This window comes from Manis javanica, chromosome 1, assembly GCF_040802235.1.
Source record: "Manis javanica isolate MJ-LG chromosome 1, MJ_LKY, whole genome shotgun sequence".
Lineage (NCBI taxonomy): Eukaryota > Metazoa > Chordata > Mammalia > Pholidota > Manidae > Manis > Manis javanica.
This window is the reverse complement of record NC_133156.1, coordinates 26811170-26834690: the sequence shown is the minus strand read 5'-3', so window position 1 is coordinate 26834690 and position 23521 is coordinate 26811170. Positions and strand designations below refer to the sequence as shown.

The window sequence follows — 23521 nt, the reverse complement described above, 5'->3', positions numbered from 1 at the left end:
CTGCATAATACATGCCTGCATTGTTTGAATTTTTGTACAGTGAGCATGTATGCCCGTATTCAGAAAAACTGCCCAGTTTCTTTTAAAAAGATTCCACCAGTCATCCAGCAGCTGAATAAACAGCAGCAGTTAGACAGGAGACAACATTTTCCTTCCTGACCCCACCTAAGTCCCCTGCCTACCTAAGGACAATGTTGTCTCCTGTTTATCCAGAGAGCTTCCTGGGACGCCACTCTCACCTACCACTTCTCTGCTCAGGAATCTCCAAGGCCTCCTTCAACAACTGGTTCTAAGCCAAGTGGCCCTCGGTGACCTGGGCCTCCTGGGCTGCCCATCCCCATGCCCTCTCCTGTAACAGCAGAACAGGGGCCACACCCCCATGTGCCTGCTCTTCCAGAGGAAGCAGACCCCATCCCATCTTCCCCACCAGCCTGTCACAGCCCAACCTCTCCCAGGTATTCATGGTCCACCCTGCAGGGCTCTCTGCTTTGCCAACTGACTAATAATGACAATGGCAACAACATCTACTGAATTCTTATTCTGTGCCAGACCTGGGCTAGATTTCTGTATCCCATTATCTCTTGAGATCCTTGCAACAATACTGGGAGGTCTTATCCCCAGTCTGCAGTATATGCATCTTGAGATTACGTCCTTACCTGTGATGCTATTCAGCCTAAATCCCCCAATGGCTCTAAAGCTGGGATTTGGGTCCCTGAGGACCTCATCCTTTGACGTCTTTCCTCCCCTTCTCTGCACCAATTTCTGGCCCCCCATCAGATCCTCAGATGTGAATGCTTTCCCAAAACAAGGACCTTGTATAAATTCTCCTTGTGTTTGAAAGGCTAACCCTGCCACTCCCTTACCCTCTGGCTGACTCCTATATGTCCTCAAGGCTTGCATGAAATGGCATCTCCTGAGAGAGGTTTTACTTAATGCTGTCCCAAGACTAAATCAAGTTCTCCCTTATTCAAACTTTCCCTTAGCATCCTGCATTGTTTCTTACCTCAGCATATCAAACCATTGATTTAATGACAGCCTTTCTCACTAGATTGTCAAGAACTGTACCTTGTCTTATCAGCCTGTTGATTATGTCCCCAGCATGTAGTGCACTGCTCAGCACATACTGCCAACATATGTTTGCTGAGTGAATGGATGGTTGGGTAAGTGAATTCCTGTTTCTTCTCAAAGAGCCTACCATGGTACTAGGAACTTGGTGTTCAGTAACTAAGTTCTTGGCTTGATCCTGCAGCTCAGGAAACCCACCTGTATGAGAATCCAGCTTAAATTCATCTGCCCCAGGACCATGCAGAGAATATGTGATCTGAGCATTGGTATCTGAGTCCAAGTCTGTTGCAGAAACTTTCAAAATGAAGTGTCCTGGAGATATATCTTCACTGACTTTGCCAGTATAGAGAAGCTGGAGGTGGAAGACAAAGAGAGAGATTGTGGGAGATACACGTAGGTCCAGAGAGGGGCAGAGTGATAGAGAAGGAGACAGAAGCAGAGCGGAGATTAGAGATCAGAGAGAGGGGGTTGGGAGGGCAATGGGAACAGTAAGGTGGAGAATAAAATGAAACATGCAAGGAAAATGGAGATTGAAAACAGGGAGAATAATGACAAGAGAACCATCAGTAAAGACAGAATGAGAGAGAAGTTCCACCATCTGAAAGCCAACACTCAGGGCTAAGAAGGACTTGCTGCAGCCCATTCCAGGGGACCCTTGAGGCTTCTGGATGAGGCTGATAGGATGGCCCTGATATGAGGCATTCTGGAAGGCGTCAGGCCAAGCCACTCCCTCGAGGCCAGACATCCGTGGTGTCTGTTGTGAGGCCATGCTATCTGGCTCACCCTCTTGTCCACACCCCCAAGACAGACCCTTGGCTCTTTGAGTCAGGTCTGGCCCCCAGTCGTCCCCAGAGCCTGCCCACCCTCTCTCTACTGCAAGTGCTTTTATGGCAGTGCAGCGGTGTGGTACCGAGGAATGGCTGGAGCTCCCTGTGAAATCAGTATTCCTACGGCTGCTGCCTCTGAGCACAGCTTACAGGCAAACTGGTCACCTCCACTGCAGGGTGTGGGTGAGCATGGACCCCTGAACGTGCTTTGGGTGCAGGCTTTGTGCCTGGGTGGGCTATGTGGAGAGGGTCCCCAGGTCTTTTTTCCCTGCATCTAACGGTGGTGTTGACAACCCTAGAAAGGCCAGTGTGAGCTTGTTTCTGGCCCCTCTCAGCATAGGGAGAATGCAGGCTGGCTGTAAGGATGGCTAAGGGGAAAGAAGACGGGGCCACCATTCTTTCTGAAAAGCTTGCCCTTCTGAGACTACTCAAAGGTGGTCATCTTGAATCCTGCAAAGACATTTTCCATGCACCCTGATAACTTAGGTTCTTTTTTTCTACTACGTTTTTGTGTGGTTGGAGTGTAGAAGAGGAAGAAAAGGGGTTGGGATATGTGTATTTCTCTGTGTTCCATAGTATGTGTCCATAGGTTTATATGTGTGTGCAAGTAAGTTGAAATGTGTATAAATGCAAATGCATATGTAAGTGTATTTGTGTGAGTTATATATGTGCATTTGCATTTATGGATAAATGCTGTGATTATGTAGATATATGCTTATGTGTATGTATGCATAGGTATTTGCATTATATATATATTTATAGATGATTCCTTGTATATATTTATATGTGAGTGTGTATAGGTTTGCATTTATATATATACTAAATAACTGGATTTATGTAATATTTGAATTATGCCAGTTTGAGATATTATAGAGTCAAAATGTTATTAATTTATTTTCAAACTTTGAAATAATACAAATTCCCCAAAACTGAAGATTACTTACTGTGTTTTAAAAAAATATTTAAAAGCAAAGCTACGTGGCAATGTTGATTTATACCAAGAACTAAGAACATAATTCTCTCTGACACACACACACACACACACACACCACACTCAACATTTGTTCCCATGGGGAATTTAGGGTTGAATTGTATGAGGTGCTTAGGGAAGTGTCCCTTCTCCAAAATGTAACAGTCCTGTGTGCACGTTCACGTATTCATATAACCCAAAGGAGGGTATCTGTGGCGCTCTGTACTACTCACGCAGATGTAGAGACGTGCATATATGGGCATGGGGGCAGTGCGGGTGTCTCTAAGGGCAGACCTTCCTGGATGTATCTGATAATAATGAGCCATCTAACGAGAGTGGGGGTAGGGCGGATTCTGCCGGGCACAGCAGACTGTGTTCGGAGAATGAAGAAGTTACTTTCTTCTGGATATATTTTACAGAGAAGTGGACCTTCAAAGGCAATGTAGAGGGAGAGGTCCTGAAGAGCTTGGTGACATCCCTGTGAGGCAGGGCCTAGGGGGTGGGGTGGGGTGGGGGGAAGGAGTCACCGAGACTGATCCCTGACCGAGGCACCAGCCTGAGGCCAACTGGGGAGAAGCAGGGGCGGGTGTGGTCAGTGAGGCCGACCTCGGAGGTGGCCCCCTGGGTTCTTCTCCTTCTTTTTGCCCCTCATTCCAGCTTCCTCGCCTCCACTCCCACCCCACCCCTCACCAGACTCTCACCTGCGAGCACTGAGGGCTGTTATCATTGATGTCCAGGACAAAGACCTCCACACGCACCCAAACCTGGAACTTGCCGTCGGAAGCTGTGATCCTGAGCCAGTACTTGGCCGTGTGCTCACGGTCCAGAGTCTTCCTCGTGAAAACCCTCCACTCATCTCCAACTTGGCTGATGCCAAACTGGCCCAGGGGGTCTCCCTCTGAAAAGATGGGACAGAGCTTCCAGAAGCCGAGCAACAGGAACGAGCCAGGCCTTGTGCCCTAGGTGGCTGCCCACCTGACACTGTTGGGAAAGGCAAAAACTTCCTTCCTTAACTAGGAACCCACAGTTATTTGGCTTTACGAAGCCTCTTCTGATTTCAAAGGCGGCCTGTTAAATGGAGTTATCACTGTAAGAAGCATCGCTCCCAAATATGTAGCTGAGGGGCAAGTTTCTCTTTTTGGGTGCTTTGGAAGACATTGGGGAAGTTAAAGAGAGGCAAATTAAAATTCTGTACAAGAACCGTCTAGTATCTATCTGTTCAACAGTGGCAGTGGGAAGTGATCAGCAACACTTAACTCTCTGAAGTTTTATTTTATGTGGAGGCTCAGATGGATCACTAGATTTACTTCTGAATCATTATATCCTTTACAGAAATCACTGATAGGGGAGATGGATTTCTGAGATTGTAAGTTTTCAGAGTTCCAAGATTCAGTTATTCCAAGAGTTGGTATATTGACACTTATTCTATTATTCAGAGATTTTAAGACTTTTGTGTTATTAAGAGTCTGATATTATAAGATGATATAATTCCATTTCCCTTAGGCTCCATATTTCAGATAGCTTTGATCTAGCATCTGTCTCCAGGAGTCTATGATTCTTAGTTGGAACTTCAGGCTCCTTAACTCTCTGTTAGACAGCTGTTTGGCAGAAGAAGCCATGTCCTAGGAATGGGATGACATAGTACCTGAGAGGAAACTCTTGGCCATTGGCTGGCTTTTTCAGCCACTGGAAAGGGATCAGGGTAATTTAGGTTTGCAATAGGTGTCCAATGAGGAGAGCAGTTTGTAGGGTGTGGTTCTAATCATAGTCCTGACACGAGCTTGGAGGGTGACCTTGGTTGAACTTCTCCTCCTCTCTGGGCTTTGGTTCTCCCATGTGTGAAATGAGGGGATTGGGCTGGAATGATATACAAGGAACTGTTTTACTCCAAAGCTTAGGTCCTGTAATTGACTTAAGCATTTTCTACTATCTACAACTTGCTCTAGGCAGAATACCGCTCTACAAGGACAATCACCTGACAGAGTTTTCATAGATCACGTGGCTGCTAATGCCTTCTCCATCTCCCAGAAGCTGAGAACACTTCTATTCTATCTACTCCACCTGAAGTAATAAAAGATCCTCTTTGCAAAGCACTTTCCAATTTATAGAGGAGTCTCAGACCTCTTTAAAGTTATATCTTACCAGCATCCTTGTGAGATGAATAAGAACTGGCATGCCAAGTCTATAAAAAAGGAGTAGTTGTGGTCCTGGAAGGTTAAGCAATTTACCCAAGGGCACACTGCTAATAAGTGGCAGACCCAGGACTTAAACCCATGCTTAAGGCACCTCTTACTAGATATTTTCAGTGTGCACCCCAGTGCCTCCATTCCAAGATTGGTATCCTTACCTGTGATGTAACAGTTGACCTGTCTGTTCTGCTCAGAGATATCAGCATCCAAGGTTTTAAGAGTGGTCACAAGTTCCCCAGGTTCACTGTTCTCAACCACAGATCCTCTGTAGTCTTCAGAAGCAAAACGGGGAGGATTGTCATTCTCATCTGTAATGGAGACTTCAACGAGGACCTGAGAAGATAGCTGGATGGTCTGGCCATGGTCATAGGCTACCACATAAAAGCGGTATGTCTGGCTGGTCTCACAGTCAAGTTCCTGGAGTGTGGTGATCCAGCCAGTTTCACTATCAATGGCAAAGAGCTCATGGATGTTACTACCAGGGTCCACTAGCAGCCTATAGCTCACCTGGCCATCATGCCCAGTGTCCTGGTCATTGGCAGTCACTTGAATGACTGCAGTCCCCACAGGCATATTCTCAGTGAGGACAGCTTTATATGGATCAGCCTCAAATATAGGCCTATTGTCATTGACATCCTTTACTTGGATGTTGACAGAGACCAAGGAAACCAAGTGAGTGTCATTATGGGGACAATGTGCCATCAAATAAATCTGGTACCATTTGGTGGATTCATAGTCCATGGCCTTCCTCACCTTTAGAACTCCTGTGTTTTGGTCCAGGGAGAAGATGCCATCCTTGTTGCTCTCGGGTGTGGTGCCCTGCACTAGACTGTAAATGACTGGATCTTGAGCTGCCACTGCTCTAACAGCACCAAGTTCGGACCCCTCTGGAAGGTCCTCAGATGCAGAGAAAGTATACAGAGGTTCAGAAAATTTGGGCAAGGATACTTCGTTAGGAACCACCTGAAGTCGTAACAGCACCAGAGAGTTCCAGTGAGGAGGGCCCCCATCTTGGGCTTTTATTTTTAAGTCAAAGGCCCGATTTTCCAGTCCGACCAGGCTCTCTTTCACCTTGACTACACCAGTGATTGGGTTGATTTCAATGACCTCTTCATCCAAGTGCTCCACTGAGTCCACTGAGTAGGTGACGTCTGCATTCTGACCTTCATCTGCATCAGAGGCCAGCACCTGGATAACTGGGAAGTTTTTGCTGACATTGGATTGAATGGACAACAGGTACTCAGATGCTTTGAACCGTGGGGGGTTGTCATTTTCATCTGTGAGGATGATCCTCACAGTGCAGAAAGCCACTCTTCCTCCCCCGTCCTGAGCCATGACCTTAATAGCGATGACTCTTTCTGTTGAATTTTCCCGATCCAGTTCCTGCAGAGTGGTGACCTGGCCATGGGGGTTTATGGAGAACTTCTCACCTGCTAGTTTATTGATGATGGTATAATCTACTGTGCCATAGGGACCACTATCTTTGTCTACGGCTAGCAACTCAATCACCTTGGTTCCCACCTTTGCATTCTCCACTAATTCTGCCTCATAAATATGCTGCTGGAATTCTGGGCTATACTTGTTGGCATTTGTAGTGTTGATATACACAGGTACAGTTGCTTGGAAAACCCCATCAGAAGCACCTACCCTTAAATTATAAGAAGAGTCTAGGTGTTTTTTGCAAAGGTTTAACATTGAAATTATTCCTGATGAACTATTAATGGAAAAATGCCGATCCTGATTGCCAGAAAGAATCAGGTACTCCAGGCGGGATGTGTCCCTGCTGTCAGGGTCAAGAGCTTGGACTTTGAGAACCAGGTGTCCACAGGTAGCTAGCTCACTGACATTGGCTTCATACTGAGGTTGCCTGAACTCTGGGGGGTTGTCATTGATGTCAGACACATTGATAACCACAAGGGTTTCACCAGTGAGTGGCGGGTTACCTCTATCTATAGCCCTGACCTTCACATGAAAATATTGTTGTGCTTCATAATCCAGCTCTTGAACTGTGGACATGGCCCCTGTGCTTCCATTGATCTGGAAGAATTTGGAAACATCTGAGCCATCTTCTACAATCTGATAGGAGACATCACAGTTCTGCCCAGAGTCCCAGTCAGAAGCTGACAGTTGGATCACAGGGGTCTGAGCAGGCAAGCCTTCTGAGACTGACACTGTATAGACCAATTGGGAGAAAGTGGGAGGATTATCATTAATGTCCTCCACCAGGACTTCCACAGTGGCTTCAGAAAATGACCCCAGTGCTGTGTCTGTGGCTCTGACTGTGAATACGTGTTTGGTTTTAGACTCATAGTCCAAAGGACCTGTTACTGTTAGGACCCCAGTCTTAAAGTCAGTGGTGAACAGCATCAAGGGCTCTTCTTCCACAATGTTGTAGATAAGCCGGAGTCCCTCTGGACTCCGGGCCTGGGTGTGGAGAATTGGGGTATAGAGTGTGATATTTTCAGGCACTCTGACTTTGTAGTAAGGACTCTGAAACAGTGGGTTGGATTTATTTCTCACGGTGACAAGTACCTCTTCCTCAGTCTGGAGGGATGGGGTTCCTCCATCTTGAGCAATGACTTTGAGGTGATACTTATTTAAAGCTTGATAATCAAAGGGTTTCTTTAGTGATATATCCCCAAGATAGGGGTCAACTCGAAAATAGGTGTAATCTTCTGAAAAGGCATATGTGACAGCACCATTTACCCCCAAATCCTGGTCAGTGGCAGATACCTGAAAGAGGACATCACCTGGCTCTGTGCCATCTTGGATGGTTGTGTAATAGGGCAGATGCTTAAATTCAGGGTGATTGTCATTGACATCCTCAACAGAGACTCTGACCAGAGCCTGAGCCACCCGCTGAGGGGTCCGATTGTCCCTCAATTCCACTGCAACCTCATGAGTATCCTGCTGTTCTCGGTCAAACGGCACCCCTCTTGTTTGCAACACACCTGCTGACTTGACCATACAAAACATATCTGTGCCGTTTAAGAGGAAGTAGGAAAGGGTGTCATTCAAATGATTGCCCTGGGCACCAAGAATCACCAGTGCCTTTCTGTCCTCTAAGTTCTCCTTCACTGTTGCCCTATAGACATCATGTTCAAAGTGTAAGCTCATGTTAAGGGCTTGTGTCAAAGAAATTTTTACCAGTGCAGTGTCTTGATATAGGCCATCAGAAGCCCTGATGGTGAGCTCTCGAGAGAGTCTCAGGAAAGCAGGATTCAATACAGATATGAGACCAGTGATGGGATGGATGACAACAGCTTCATCAGCATTGCCAGTTTTGATGCTATAACTGACGTCTGAGTCATTGTCCTTGGCCTGCACCATGAGGAGCTCCATACCCCGATGAATGGGCCCCACCACTGCTACATCATATATCTGGTCTAAGAACCTGGGAGGAGAGTCATTTACATCTCTGACATAGATGATGACCTGGACAGGCTTGAGTGCAAATAAAATGGGGCTTCCTTGGTCATGGACATAGACACTGAATTGGAAAATGGGCATGCTCTCATAATCCATCTCTGATATGATGGTTAGGGTTCCCATGCTGTGATCAATTTTGAAAAACTTCAAAGCCTCTGGCTCCAAAATTTCATAGAACAACAAGGAATTAGCTTCCTTGTCACTATCAGAAGCACGAATCACAAGGGGGTTGTTGTTTTCATCCCTGATCATGCTGTACAGTGGAGCTGCTTCACTAATTTGGCCCACAAAGATCGACTTTAAGAACATGGGAGCATTGTCATTTTCATCAATGATGTAAACAAGAGCCATGACATCGGTATATGCACCTGCCATATTGCTGCCTCGGATTTTCAGCTGGTAAGATGAAATTTTCTCATGGTCCAAGTTCTTCTGGGTGGAAATGAGGCCAGAATATGAGTTCATGGAGAATACACCATCAATGTTTCCCTCTCTTAACTCGTAAGTAACTTCTGAGGAGCTTGTAGCCGAGACAAGAAGGATTGGGGAACCAACAGGGATTGATTCAGGGATCTCTACAAAAAATTCAGCTGTTGAAAAGATGGGGGTGCTGCTTTCTGAAGGGTAGACACGAATGATCACTGTAGCCAGGTCATGCCGCTGTGGAGAACCTTGGTCTTCTGCCTTCACTGTCAGAGTATACCGGGCATGATTTGCCTGATCAAGTTTCTGGGCTAGAGTGATAATGCCCAGTAGGGCATTGATGTTGAAGAAACCTTCACTGTTTCCTGCAACAAAAAACAAGACAAACTGAAGCTTACCACAAGCTCAAGAGGTACCACCTAGGCTTTCCAGATCAGTAAAGATGCTAACACATAAAATCTGAACAGGACAAAAATCCATATCCCATGCCACCCTGGACTTAGTTGTGATATAGTGTGTAGGGGAGATACCTACTTCATAAAGTTACTTACATGGTGAACATAGTAGGTGTTCTATAAATGGCAGCTTCATGGATCATTAAATCTTTGGGTCACAAAACTACAAACCAAAACTATAGTAGGTCTTGGAGCAAAGAAAGGAGACTTATGCTTTGTAGAAAAGCACACTCTACCTTTTATTTCAGCAGTGCCTTTTATAGGAAAAACTTCAGTTACATTATACAGAATTTGTGTCTATCCTTTACATAAATTTTAAAAGCTTTGGTTTACCCTTGATAGATGAAAACTGTAAATATGGAGTCATAAGTTGTCAAAATTGTCAAAACTGACAGAGAGTTTAAAAACTACCTTGTCTGCTCCCCATGTAGTCTATGGCAGGAAAATCACTAGTCAGGCTTGGGAGTGACTGGCAAGGAGTCAAGAAGGGGGGCAGGATAGAACTCTCAGACCTTGAGGCTGCTCATCAGATGTCCTTTCCAGCACACCTGTATTTCCTAAACTTCAGGCAGTCTCACATTACTCTTACAGTTTTCCAGAATCCAGCCACTACCTATACTATTTTACACTATTATTTTGTATGTATTTTCCTTTAGATTCCTGTTTTAAATTTAGAATACTTTAACAGGTAACAGTATATCACTGCTTTAAAAAAGAAAACCATTATTGCTTGGCATAAGTCAAAGATTACCATAGAAACAAGTCAGTGGAAAAATACCTTATTGAAATCTGGATAAAATCTAATACTTGCTAAAGGGTCCAATCTTGAAACTTATCCTCTTTCTTTGGTTAAAAATAAAGAGTAGCAAGTGCTAGAGAAGAATTAGGGACTGTAGTACCCAGCAAAGGCTTTCTCCTTGACTAATCAGGAAGCCCAAATGAGAATCAAAAAGAGAGTACTTTCTCCACATTCAATGACTTATTTTTTTGTAGTCCTTTTTAAAATTTAATATTCATTTTGATAAATGCATAAGGACATTTAAAGTTTAAGTTTTGAGAAAAATTACAGTTATACAACATTCCGTAATTTATAAAAATTAATGTTGAAAACGAATCATATTCCCTATTATTAGTTTTTAAAGTCTAGCCTTACTTGGTTAGCAGTGATCTTTCTTTCTCTTCCTTTTTTTCCATTGTGTGAAGAACAAATAACATGAGATTTACCTTCTTAACAAATTTTTGAGGGGAATCATACAATATTATTAAACTTTAAGCACATTTTCAACAGCTCTCTATCCATCTTGCATTACTTGACACTTTCCCCCCAGTTTCATTGAAACGTATTTAACATACATTGTTTTAGTTTAAGATGTACAACATAATGATTTGATATACGTATACATTGCAAAATGAAATGCCAGAATAAATTTGGTTAACATCCATTATCTCTCATAGTTACAGTTTTTGTGTGTGTGTGATGACATGATTACCTATTTATGCCATGACTGAGAGTGACCTAAATAATTTTGCTTGCCATCAGAGATACAGGTCTTCCACTCAGAGAAGTTTTTCTCTTTACTATTCTTATTCTGTTTATCACATGGATGCATACTTTATTATTTCTGTGGTAAGCAAGTAAGTAGGCTTTATCACCAAACATTCCATTTTATCCTCCCACTCATAGAAGCCACTCTCTGGCTGACTACTGAGGTGATTTCTCATTTTGGCTTTGGACGTTAAGTCCTAAGTTCAGTCAAAGAACATGGTTTCAATAAGTAGCAGTTTAAAAGTAGTTCTATTAAAAGCAGCCAAGTGAACTATCTGAACAGTTATAATTCCATATGTATTTTTTAATTGAAGTATAGTTTATATATAATATTATATTGGTTTCAAGTGTACAACATAGTGATTGGGCAGTTATTTACAGTATTAAATGCTCACTCCAACTAGTGTAGTTACTGTATGTCAATACAGAATAATGTCACAGAATTATTGACTATATTCTCTATGCTATACTGTCATCACCATGACTAATTTATATTATGACTGAGGTTTTGTGCCTCTTTTAATTTCTTATATTATACTACGGAAAGGAAAAAAGCTCAGGGCACAAAATTGTGTTTTCATTTTGATATTCCTGTGTAAAGATGCATAGAAAAAAGATAAAAGGGAAATACACAAAACTGACTGAGTGCTATTTTCTTCTTTGTATATTCCCATCTTTTCCTTGTTTACAAAAATGAGTGTTACTTCTGTAATCAGAAGTATAGTTTAAAACTAATCTTAACTTATCTGCAAAGTAGAATTACTCCTCCATCAATGGAGTTGTCAGTGAGATAAAATGAGATAAAAAATGTAATTATAGTTTATCAATCACATAAAGTAAGTAATTAGGCTAAAATTTGTATTATTATTCTTCAGGGATGCATAGACTTCTGCTATATGGCCAGGTATAAACTTCTGCTTCTTCAAAAAAAGAAATGTAAAACATTCCGATTTCTTGAAAGTGTATAAGAGGCTGACAAACAATGAATGAACATTACACTCTATGAGAGCAGAGAGCTGGCCATGTTCATTCCATCCCTCCACAGCCTCTAGCTCTATTAAGTATTAGTTACTATTAAAGATAAAAGTTATGAAATATCATTATGAATTATCAAACATTACAAATCATCATAAATTAGTTGGATACTGAATATTATCATTTTTTGTTACGTTAATTACTTAGATTTAATACTTATCAGTGTTAGCAATAACCCCTAGCATTTGTATAATATTTTACAGTTTAAAACATGTATTAATACACATTTTCTCTTTCAATCTTTACAAAGACTTTGTGGCACTATCACTCCCATTTTGGAGATGAAGAAAACCATATAATAGATATGAAACCATGATGTGGCCTTAGCAGAAAATGAAAATTACTCCTAAAACTATGCCTACATCTTATAAAGTATTTATGGCCCCTTCTATTGTACAGGCACAAAGATATTACATTTTAAAATGTTGCATGGACTTCATAACATTCCTTTATATGTATGGTTGTTGGTAGGTTTATATAAGATCTATGTAAATTCTCCCATATCTTAAGTAGTCCCTTACTTATTGTTCTTACCATCTTTGGAAGTGCATTAACTCAGGTCATTATAGCCCTATGGAATATTCTAGAATGGAAATTTGCCTATGCTTAGAGAACTTGGCACTTGATTAACTTGCAAATTCGTGCCTCTGGTGCTTTCCTTTATTGCTAAAGCCCCTTCCCATGCTCTGGACTCATAGCCAGGCCTCTCACCTTTGAGGAGGGAGTAGTGGGCCTTAGCGCTGGCTCCCCAGTCACCATCCATGGCTCGGACCTGCAGCAGCTCTGTGCCGGGGGCCGTGGTGTCAGGAACACTTGCCTCGTAGTGGAGCTGGGTGAAGCGGGGTGTGTGTAGGTTTCCGTCTTGCATGTGAATGAACACCCACACAAAGTTCCTCTTGATGGGCATCTCCTGGTCTCGGACCTAAGGATCCAAGAGTGCAATGCAGTGACCACCAAATGGAATGAGAGGAGGCAGCGTTAGATTAAGGTCAATGAGCTGGAATGCCAATGAAAAATATGCCTACATGTAACTCTCTGTATTCCTTTATATTTTGCTCTCATTTGCACTTTTTTCTTTTAAAATAAATTTATCAATTAGTGATTATTAGGCTTAGCTGTTTTTATGGATAGTGTCCACATGATGAGAAAGGCAGAAATAAGCAGAGAAGTGTTTTCAAAATTAGGTCTCAGAGAATATTAGTTTTTCAAGATGTTAACATGTTATGCAGTAAAAAATAATTCTATGATCAAGTAAATTTAGGGAACACTGAATTCAATGAAGTTAAAATTTTCTTTGCTGCAGATTTCTCAGAGCCTTTAATATATATTAATGTGCCCAGAGGATGACAAACCAATAAATAAGAACTCTGAACTTCAAACCAGGAAGGTTGGACTCTGATTCTGGTTCCATCTTAAAGAACTGTATGAAGAGAACCAGTCTGTCTTCCTCTCTGGGCCTCAGGAGTAAGATAAGAGAAATGGGTGGGATCGGGCCTGGGACTCGGTGAGCCAGTGAGGCATGGAGGTCATAAATAAGGAGGCACTCTCACTCTGAGGGTTACTTAGAAGTATAAGTAAGTGATACTTACTACCTATAAGTACAGGTAATAAGTACTTATTTATTAAGCACTTATAATAAGTACTGAGAGTGAGTGCTTACATTTTGTGCCCTGCATCCCTTGCCTGTGCCACCCTAACCTGACTCCAAGTGAGAAGGCCTCTGAGTCCTTCCCAGCTCTGGCACTGTGTGAGTTCACATTGCAGTCATGCAGGCACCAAGCAGGGAGGGACCTGTTGGGGGATATTTGGAGGGAGCCCAGAGAAGCAGAGGTTGTAGGAGTTTCCTTGGCATCTGTTCCATTTCTTTCTTCACTCCCAGGTATCCCCCATGGAAGGTGCTCTGGCAGTATATGAAATGTCATAATTCATCTCATGGATTATCATTATGAGCATCAGGACACCTGGGTCCTCAGTGGACAGGGCAACATCAGCATGCTTCCAAGTGTGTGCACTTCCATGCATCTGCATGCAGGCAAGCACATCTTTCCCTGATTTTTCGGTTTGCTCACCATAACTGTCAGCGTGTGCTGAGAAGGTCCCGAGCCCAGGTCCAGTTTCCCTACAGTTACTAGGACACCACTGCTTGGGTCCAGCTGGAAGAGGCTGGCACTTCCTGGGTCTTGGCTGCCATAGATGGTGTAGATGAGGCCCTTGCCCTTGTCTTCATCTGTGGCCTGTACTTGGAGAAGCTCAACCCCAGGCAGTGTGTCCTGGGGAACTCTGACCTCATAATGAGCTTCCAGAAACTGGGGCCGATGGTGATTAACACTGGCAATCATGAAGATGTAGACCTAGGGAGGAGAGTGAGAGAAGGTAAGCTGTAAGCTCCAGGGGCCCAGAGACCTTGTCTGTCTGGTTCTCCTTTTCTTAAAACAAAAAAATCTGTGACATTCCAATTATGAAACAGATAAAACTCTAGCTGAAACCTGAATTGAAATCCAGAGCCCCACTTAACATCATTCCCACATACCATATCAATGGTAGCCCCAGTGGCAGTCTATCTTTACTGGAAAACTGCTCACTTAGAAAAACCCCTCATTATACAGAGATCCACAGTGGGAACAAGAATCTTCCCAAGATCACGAAAGTAGGAAAGGCAGCAGATAAGACTGGAATGCAGAACCTTGATTCCAAATTCAGGGTTCTGAATTTGGACCAACAGAAAAGAAAGCCTTCTGTCACCTCATCCTATCCAAGCAGGTTTCCCATCTCCTCTCAGCTTGGGGATGTCCACTGAGGCCTCTAACCTGTGTGGCAATAATGTGGGATCCGTCGGTCACCTCCACAGTCAAGTTATAGCTTGACCTCCTCCTTGTATCAAGAGGCTTGGCAATGATGATGCTGCCCGTGGTCTTCTCAATGTCAAAATCCATGTCCTTGTCCCCACCTGGAGTGGGAGGCAGGGAAGAGCACACAAGACCTCAGCGGTTTAGGCAGTAGTAGCACAACGTGGGATCCAGTTGGCAGACTTAGAGGGAATGGTAGTAGATCTGGTCAGGTTACTGTCAAATTATCATCAAGATCCAAGTGATGATAGCTAGGAAGGTAAACTTAGGAGGACTGAAGGGTCCCAGAGGAAGACCAACATTTGCTGTTAGGATTAAAACATGTAGGAGTAATGGAGCTCTAGCTTTCAGGTAGGTTGCAGAGCCTGAAGGTGCCTATCTATAGGAAAAAATGAGAATGACTTCAGTAAGTTGGAGATGATTTAATGAACTATAAGAATCCAAGGTATAGAATGAGCATGCAGCTATTTAAATCATTACTAAATAGAAATCTATTTAGTGACATGGAAATATGTTCATGATATACTACATTTTAGAAGGTTATGAAACAGTATTTTAATATAACCTGAAGCATTGCATGGGTGTGTTAAGAAAAATGACTAGAAGGAAACACATTAAAATTGTAATAGTGGATTCTCTTCTGATGGGTGGAAATTTAAGGGATTTTTATTTTCTTCTCTGCACTCATGTGTGGTCTCTAAATGTTTTATAGAATTCATGTGTTAATTTTGTACAAAAGAAAAAAAGCCCAACAATTAAAAAGAGGAGTGAATTAGAATTGGAAGTAAATCCAGGAGGTCAAAAAGCTTTGGACAGGTGCATATCCAATCGCTGGGAAACTGTATAATAGGGCCCCATGGTTCATGTGGTACTGAAACTCTTGGACTAGAGATTCTTAATCTTGAATCCCTGCCTGGGTTTCAGAGTATCTATAAAACTCCTAATTTGGTGTTCACATTCATGGGTGATGTGCTGTGCACATGTGTGTGCATCTTTCCAGGAGGAGGGCTTACGCAGATTCCCAAAAGGGTCTGTAACCTCCGCACCCCCAGATGTTTTAACAAGATCCTAGTTTAGAGACCAAGAAAGTAATTTCAGAGTAGATGAGTGCTCGGACCCAACCATCTCCTACAACAAGAATGGGTATTTTCCCCTGCTTCTTGAGAAGGGAGCCTGGGACCAGAACATTAAGCATGACCCCAAAACACAGCTGGCCTGAGGCTCCTGGCCAGGAAAGTCAGCTCTACACTGATTTTCACACTGAGGCAGAGGAGGCAACACAAAACCTGTGCTTTCTCTTCTGGGTCTCCTTGGACCACTATTCTTGGTCTCCCAGGTATTCAGGCTGACTGGAACGCTGTCTAGCTCTGGCTGGTTACCAGTGAGATCATGGAGGTACCACCTGAGATCATAGCTGGTGTGGAAGGAAACCTTTGCAGAAATGGTGGTCCTGCCGCCCACTACCCCAGAATGCTAAGAGAGAGGCAATCACTGCTCATGAGCAAAGGAGGGGCTGCCAGGGAGTGTGACCTGGAAGGGGCTCAGGAAGATGGTACCATGAGGACTAGGGCTGATCTGTAAGGGGGGGTGCTGGCCCTCCTTGGGCCCTCACCTGAGATATTGAACCAAAAGAGGCCAGGCCGGCCTTCAACACTGACGACCCCCACCATGTGGTTCACAGGGTCTGTCTCCATGACAGTAAAGCTGTAGTGGGACTCATCAAAGACCAGTGGTACGGAGGTGGGCCGGGGCCGGGGGATCCACTCGATGTGCAGCCGGACGCTGGCTGAGAGTGGTGGCTGTCCACAGTCTGTTGCCTTGATCTGCAAAGAGGGCAACATGGAGATTGGGGCTTTGTCTATAGGGTTGGGACCAAGACACAAAAAGACCCAGCAGCCAGTCCAAGAGACAGAGACTGACTGAGCCGGCTTTGCATCCATTCACCCATTCATTCAACACACAGTTGAGGGTTTACTGTGAACAGGCAATGTGCCAGCTGCTGCAGGCACAGTGGTGAACAAAACATGTAACCTGTGCTCAAGAACCTCAGAGATAATGAAAAAATAACCAAAGCCACTATTAACTGAAGGCTTACTGTGTGCTACTTCTTAAACTGGACATTACATACACAGACCCTTCCCAGCAACCCCAAACATAACAAATGAGAACTTATTGAGTTCTGACTGTTATCAGGCCCTGCTCTGAGAGCACTAGGTACGAATCTAATTTAATCTTCATGACATCTCTCGAAGAGGCACCACTGTTTCACGGGAGGAAACGGGTTAAGCTCAGTACATCCACCTGCCTGGGATTGTCTCTGAGGCTGGCAATGAGGCTGGGATTGGATTCAGACTGTCTGACGTGAAAGTCCATCCCTTATGCACTTGCTCTATTGGCTCCTACAAGGAAAATGATCTTATTCCCATTTTATGGATGATAAAAGGGTTTAAGTGACTGTCCAAAGCCACAGAGGTGTTAAATGGCATAGCTAGGATTGGAACCGGGCTTGTCTTGAATCCAAAGCTCCTCCTACTCTCACCAAAATCCTTTTCTCTAAGAATAGAGTGGATTTCCCAGGAAATGACCTTATTGCCTTCAAAGAGAAAGGCCCAGAATTCTGATCCTTTGGCTGGAGTCAGGGTTCCAAGTTTTCCTGGGAGAAATCCAGGGAAAAGAGTACCCCCTCCACCATGCCTGATGTCCATCTCCCTCCTCCTGTATCCTCAGAGAAAGTGCCCCTCTGCGGCCTCAGTCCCTGCTCACCGTCAGGATGGTGTACTCTCCAGCTGTGAAGACGCTGTGGGACGACACCATGCCTGTGAGTGCGTCGATGCTGAAGTCCCCCTCGCCGCTCTCCTCGATGCTGTAGGTGATCTTGCCATTGAGACCCTTATCCTGGTCGGAAGCCACCAGCCTGTACACAGGCCCGGGGGTCACAGGGCTTAGCCTCTCTGGAAGGCGGACACTGAAGAGCTTGTGGGGGAACACAGGGGGACTGTCATTGACATCCAAGATGTGGACCACCACCCTGGAGGTGGACCTTAGAGAGGGCTCCCCATTGTCCAGCACAGCCACCTGGGGACAGAATGGACCATGAGTTGCCGAACAGAAAGCTGTGAGTACGTATTGTCATCCACTGCAAGGCTACTATCACCCTGTCTTCAACAGCCTGCAAATAGCATTCAGTCTGTTCTTTGGCATCAGCTCATCACTTTTATTATCATAACCTCACCTGCTTGGAACCCAGGTCTCTGGTAACCTTGCCCACAAGAAAGCCAGAAAGAACAGAGAAAGAAACCGGACAGAACTGGAAGAAGACAAAGTCACAAAGGCTCTAGACAAAAGCTGGTGCTCTTTATTTAGGAAGCCCCAGGGCCATTTCTAAGAGAACATTTACTTTTTATTTGCTCATAATTCTCATAAGCTTTGTTATTCCAGTTCCTTAAGCTACTGGAGGTTAGAATGAACCAAATGAGATGTTTATGAAGGAGTGGGTGGTACTGTTTGAGTCACATGCAGCCTGATTCATGAAATGAAATCTAGAGTGAGAAAAAGGCACCAAAATAATTTCAGAATCAGGGGCTATTTCATGTAGGGGCGAATTATCCCATGTATCAATAGCCCCAAGGGCATTATAGGAGATAGGGCATTTTCACTCCAAATGGTTCCAAATTTTAAAAATATTTTGTTGTTTAAACATAAATACCGCTACTGAATGAAGCATGCTAAAAGGACTTGTAGCTGCTGCTTACTTATATCTGTTTCTTACAAGGGCAATGTGCAGAGGGTTGCCCATCAGAATGGGCACCAGGGATGCTTATGTGATTTTAGAGACATCCTGTCAAGAGAACAGATGGGTAGACAAAGCACAGATAGAAGCCAAAGGGCTGGGTTTTCATTCAGGCTCTGCTACTGATCCAGTGTTTGACCTTGGGCCACTCTCTCTCTCTCACTCTCTCTCTCTCTCTCTCTCTCTCTCTCTCTCTCTCTCTCTCTCTCTCTCTCTTTCTCTCTCTCTCTCTCTCTGGATGGTGGGGATGAGCTGGAAACCAGACTTGACAAGCACAGAGCACCCGCGTAGCGCTCCCTCTTCCTGACCTCGTTGTAGGCATTCCTATCAATCAGTGCTTCCTGCCCAGCCTGGGCATGGCTTCAGAGGTCTTCCCTTCCCAAAGCCAGAGAGCCAGCCAGCCCTGCAAGTCCACCACCGGCCACAGCAAGGCCCAGCTTGAGTGGCTCCTCCTCCTCCACCACAGTGCCTGGCAACACACACGTGGCCCTATGGCCTGGTTCGGCTCCAGCCCAGCCTCCTTCACGTTTTTGAATCCAGTGGCTGGGTCCACCACCACTACATACCTCCAGAATGTGCTCTTCCTTGCTCTCTCGGTCCAGCTGCCGGGCCGTGGAGAGGAGACCTGGGGAGAGATGGCAGAAGAGACACCTGAGCAATGGGCTCCTAAGGCCACTGTACTTGGGGGTGAGTTCAAATCTTAGGTCAAGGCTCTGGTCTTTGGCAAACAAAGACATTAAGGGGAAATGGAACTCTGGAGAAAGAGAAGCGGAGGAGAGGAGGTGAGATTGTACAGCAGAGGGCTATCAGTGGAGGTTCCCATCTAGTCCTCTTTCATCATTAGGAGGGGTGCTGTGCACAACGGACTGGCCAGTAAAACAGGCAGTTGTCAGGAGTCATGCAGCATCACAGTCATTGCCTTCAGTTCATAGGAAATCACGAAGTGTGGCTTTGTACCCCTCTGGGCTCCTCTCAGCCCATCTGCAAATTGAGGAAGGTGGGCTTGGCGGTCTGTAAGTCTACTTTTAAGTCTACTTAAGCTACTGGAGGTTAGAATGAACCAAATGAGAAGGTGTTTATGAAGGAGCAGATGGTACCTTTTGAGTCACATGCAGCCCAATGCATAAAATGAAATCTAGAGCGAGAAAAAAAGGCACCAAAATAATTTTAGAATCAGGAGCTGTTTCTGAAGCACTATGAAATGAAATCTATGGCTACAAATTGAGGCCTTAAGAAAGACAAGGTGTCAGTTCTCTGCAAGCACCAGCGAAGTCAAGAGCAAGATTATTGGGAGCCCAGGGAGGACATTTAAGCCCATAGACTGAGAGGTCACAGCTGGATAGGGAAGGTCTCCCTTAAATGAAAGCAGAGTTACTGGTAGGGGTCAGTGGTTCAGCTGAAAACTTTCAGTAAGTTTCTCGATCTTGTTTAGGCAATTAATGGCCAAGTAAATGTGGAATGAAATGGAGGCTCCGTGAGGGAGGGAGAAGGGGATTCACTGATGGGGGACGGGTTCCAGAACTGGAAATGGGCACATGGGTGAGGAGTGGCCTCTGTTGGGGAAGCTTCTTGCAGCAGAGCCAAGTCACTGACTTTTTCTCCCCTGACTGAGGCAGGCACGGGAGGGGTCCAAGAAGGCTCCTGAGAAGCCCCACTGCCAGGGGCCCCCGCTGTTGGCCTCAACCCCCTCTCTGAGGCCGGAGCCCGGATCCCTAAGGAGTGCTAGTGTGGAACCAGGACAAGGTGGAGCCACACCGGGGCTGCGCAAGGGCCCATTCAGGGCCTGGCATGAGGCGGGCACACATCCAATTCGGATCTTAGCATTTCTCCCTCCAAACAGATGTTTCCCATCACTCCATCTCAGGCCCTCTTTAGCCCTTCCCTCTTCCTCCCTCATCCAATAATTTTCCAACTGCTGTTGATACCACCTCTAATGGGTTCCAGATTCTTCTACTCCACTCACCCTGCAGAGCCTCGGCCTTACCCCAACCACCTTCCCAGCTTCTTCTCCCTCAGGATCAAAACAGCCTACACCCATTGAGCTCTTACATGTCCAGACATTCTTCTGAGCTCTTTATATATCTCTATCTATTAACTCATTGAATCTTCACAACCACCCAGGAGATAGCTACTATCTCCATTTTATTGGTGAGGAAACTCAGACATAGAACAGTTAAGGAACTTCCCCAAGATCTTAGTCAAGAAGAGCTGGAAATAGGATATGCCTTTAGAGAATTGACCTCCTTGCTCCGTCGTCAACGAAACCTGGGTCTTCTTGCCTCCTGCCTGTTGGTCCTGCCACTCCGCTTGCCCAAGAGCTCTCCAGGCTGCTGCCTGTCAAAGCCTCTCCATCCTCTGGCTCAGCACGCACGCCCTGGGCTCCATGAAGCCACGGCTGGCCCACCACACTGAGCAGCTTCCTTTCTTTTCTGAGCAGTCACAGCATCACATCTACACATATTTTATAGTGTGCTCTTCGCACTGGTTCTATCATTTTTTATATCCAGATCTTCATGCTTCTGATGAACTGAATTCCTTAAGGCCCAAAACTGGGTTATATAATTTTCACCTCTCTCCACAGCACACAGTTTAAATGCCTGATAAGGGCAGACACCTTTAAATGTTTGCTGAATAAATAAATGAATCTTAGGCTTAACAAAAAGTATAGATGTTGACAGATTCATTCATTCATTTCCCATTTTTGATTGAGGTCCTATGGTATGCCAGGCATTGAAGATACTACAGAGGGCAAAACAATCAAGGTTCCTTTTCCAGAAATCCTTTGAAGTCTAGTGAAGGACATAGATAAAAAATGGAATAATCATACAAATGAACATAACATTCTGTGTCCGACATGCTTAAAAAATGGGAGGGGGTAGATGGTGCTTGGAATGTGTTGTACAATCAGGAAAAACTTCTTTAAGGATCTGAAAATACAGCAGGAGTTAGCCAGACAAAAGGAGAGGAAAAGAAACTCCTGGCAGAAGGAACAGAGTGTGCAAACGCCATGTGCCAGGGGAAGGCAAAGACTGAAGCAGGCCACATGGCTAGAACCAGAGTGGCAGAGTGAGACGGGCAAGATAAAGACAGAAAGGTCAGCATGGACCAGGTCAGACACAAGTCTTTGGAACATGGCAGGATCCAGCTTTATCTTAGGGGCATAAGGAAACCATCCAAGGACTCTAAGTAGGGGCAGGGGGACAGTACAATGGTGGTGATAAGAAAGTCAGGCTGGGGGCTCATGGCTCATTTATAATCTATTTTTAAATGCTTATGCTGGTGAACATTTCTTCTCAACTGCAGGAAAACTAAGAACATCTCTGCCCTCTGGGGCATTTTGCCAGACCCCAAGTCAGGGAATTGTTGACAGTAAACAGAATAGGGATTTGGAAAACACTGAGAAGCAAATGCCTTAGGTGAGAAATCTCTTCCCTCCTCTGAAAAGGGAGGGACAGGGTGGGCCCAGGTAGGGCCTTTGGGGAAAGCATCTTCTAGGAGGACAAAAGCACTCGGAGCTGGAGCGTAGGATGTTAGACTCAGAGGGAGAATGTCAGCTTTCTTTGCAAGAAGGTTGCTCTCCCTCCAGGAAGAACGTATGGCCATAGAGAAGTATCTGCAGCAGTGGGAACTGGCTCTCAGTTCCCAGTGCCAACAGAAGCCAGCCAGGCAGTGTAAATGTGGGAAACAGGTCGAGAATGATACAGTAGGGGTTGAGGGGACTTCAGGGGCCAGAGGACGTGTGCCTGCTCTACACAGGGAGCTGCTGTCAGCTCCAGGGAATGTGGGGTCAGCATGGCTGGATCTTCTAGTTTTTAAAGAAAAACCAGGAATCTGAAATGTTTTGTGGAATTTCCTTATTTTAAAATGTTGGCAATAACTTGAAAAATCATTGTTTAAAGCTGGTGCAAGCCAAACAAAACACCTTCGTAGGCTGTGTTTGACTCACTGCTAGAAGCTCGTGATGCCCAGGTTCCTCCAAACCACCCACTGTCTTTGCCCCTGAAGACCTTGAGCCAAGGATTGGTATTTGTGAGATGGTGACTCCGTCAGAGTGCATCTCTACTGTGGGCAGATTTTCCAACTGCTCTGTGGGCAGGCTTGAGATCAGTTTGAAACTACGGTTAAGAGATGCAACCTGTGGCTTGTGACTCAGGAGAGGGGTCAGTTTGGGAGCACCTGGAGATCTGAAATGGTCCTGGTTTCACCACCAGCCAACCTGCTTAGCTTCCATAAGCCCCAAGGAAGGAAGCTGACACATTCTTATTTTCACACAGAGATGGACTTTGCAGAGCAGCAGTTCTCAAACTTAGCACACATCAGAATCCCCCTGGCTATCTTGTTAAAATACAGATTTCTGGGCCCCACCCTGAGTTCTGATTCAATAAGCCTAAAATGGGGCCTGATAATTTGCACTTCTAACAAGTTTGTAGGTGATGCCAATCCAGGACCACACTTTGAGGAGCACTGCGTCTCTGAGGTCCTTACCTGTGAGAGGGTGAATAGCAAAGTATTCCATATGGTTCCCACTGGTGATATTGAAGGTCAGCTTCCCTTTGGAGCTGGAGTCTGGGTCCCAGGCATCCAGCTGGAGCACAGAGGTGTGCAAGGGTGCATCCTCCCAGACAGAGGGGTAAAAGACGGGTCTGGACATCCGGGGGGCGTTGTCGTTGACATCCATAACCTCAATGTAGACTTCCGTTACAGAGGAGAGGGGTGTGGAACCCTTATCCACTGCCAGTACCGTCAGCCAGTAGCGGGACACAACTTCTCGGTCCAGGGCTGCCAGAGTCTGAATCATTCCTAGGGACAGTCGATCACCAAACCCAAAATATTTTAGAGCTCAAAGTAGTTTTAGAAATCACCTTACCTGACAGTCCCCACACTGCACTGCAGAGAGAATAACAATAGATATTCTGTGGGAAAGGGAACTGCGGAACAGCTGAGTC

At 44.9% G+C, this 23521-nt stretch overlaps 1 protein-coding gene across 1 annotated transcript in view; it reads right to left on the bottom strand.

The window, feature by feature from the left end:
* The window catches only part of FAT2 (FAT atypical cadherin 2), a 75453-nt gene that overhangs the window by 28636 nt on the left and 23296 nt on the right, over positions 1-23521 (bottom strand). The window contains exons 3-12 of the mRNA XM_073230402.1: positions 23061-23375; positions 19142-19200; positions 17549-17860; positions 16398-16608; positions 14747-14886; positions 14009-14290; positions 12651-12861; positions 5210-9268; positions 3564-3760; positions 1264-1417 (exon numbers count right to left, since the gene is read on the bottom strand). Coding sequence (XP_073086503.1) covers positions 1264-1417; positions 3564-3760; positions 5210-9268; positions 12651-12861; positions 14009-14290; positions 14747-14886; positions 16398-16608; positions 17549-17860; positions 19142-19200; positions 23061-23375 — 5940 coding nt within the window. The remainder of the gene's footprint in view (positions 1-1263; positions 1418-3563; positions 3761-5209; positions 9269-12650; positions 12862-14008; positions 14291-14746; positions 14887-16397; positions 16609-17548; positions 17861-19141; positions 19201-23060; positions 23376-23521) is intronic.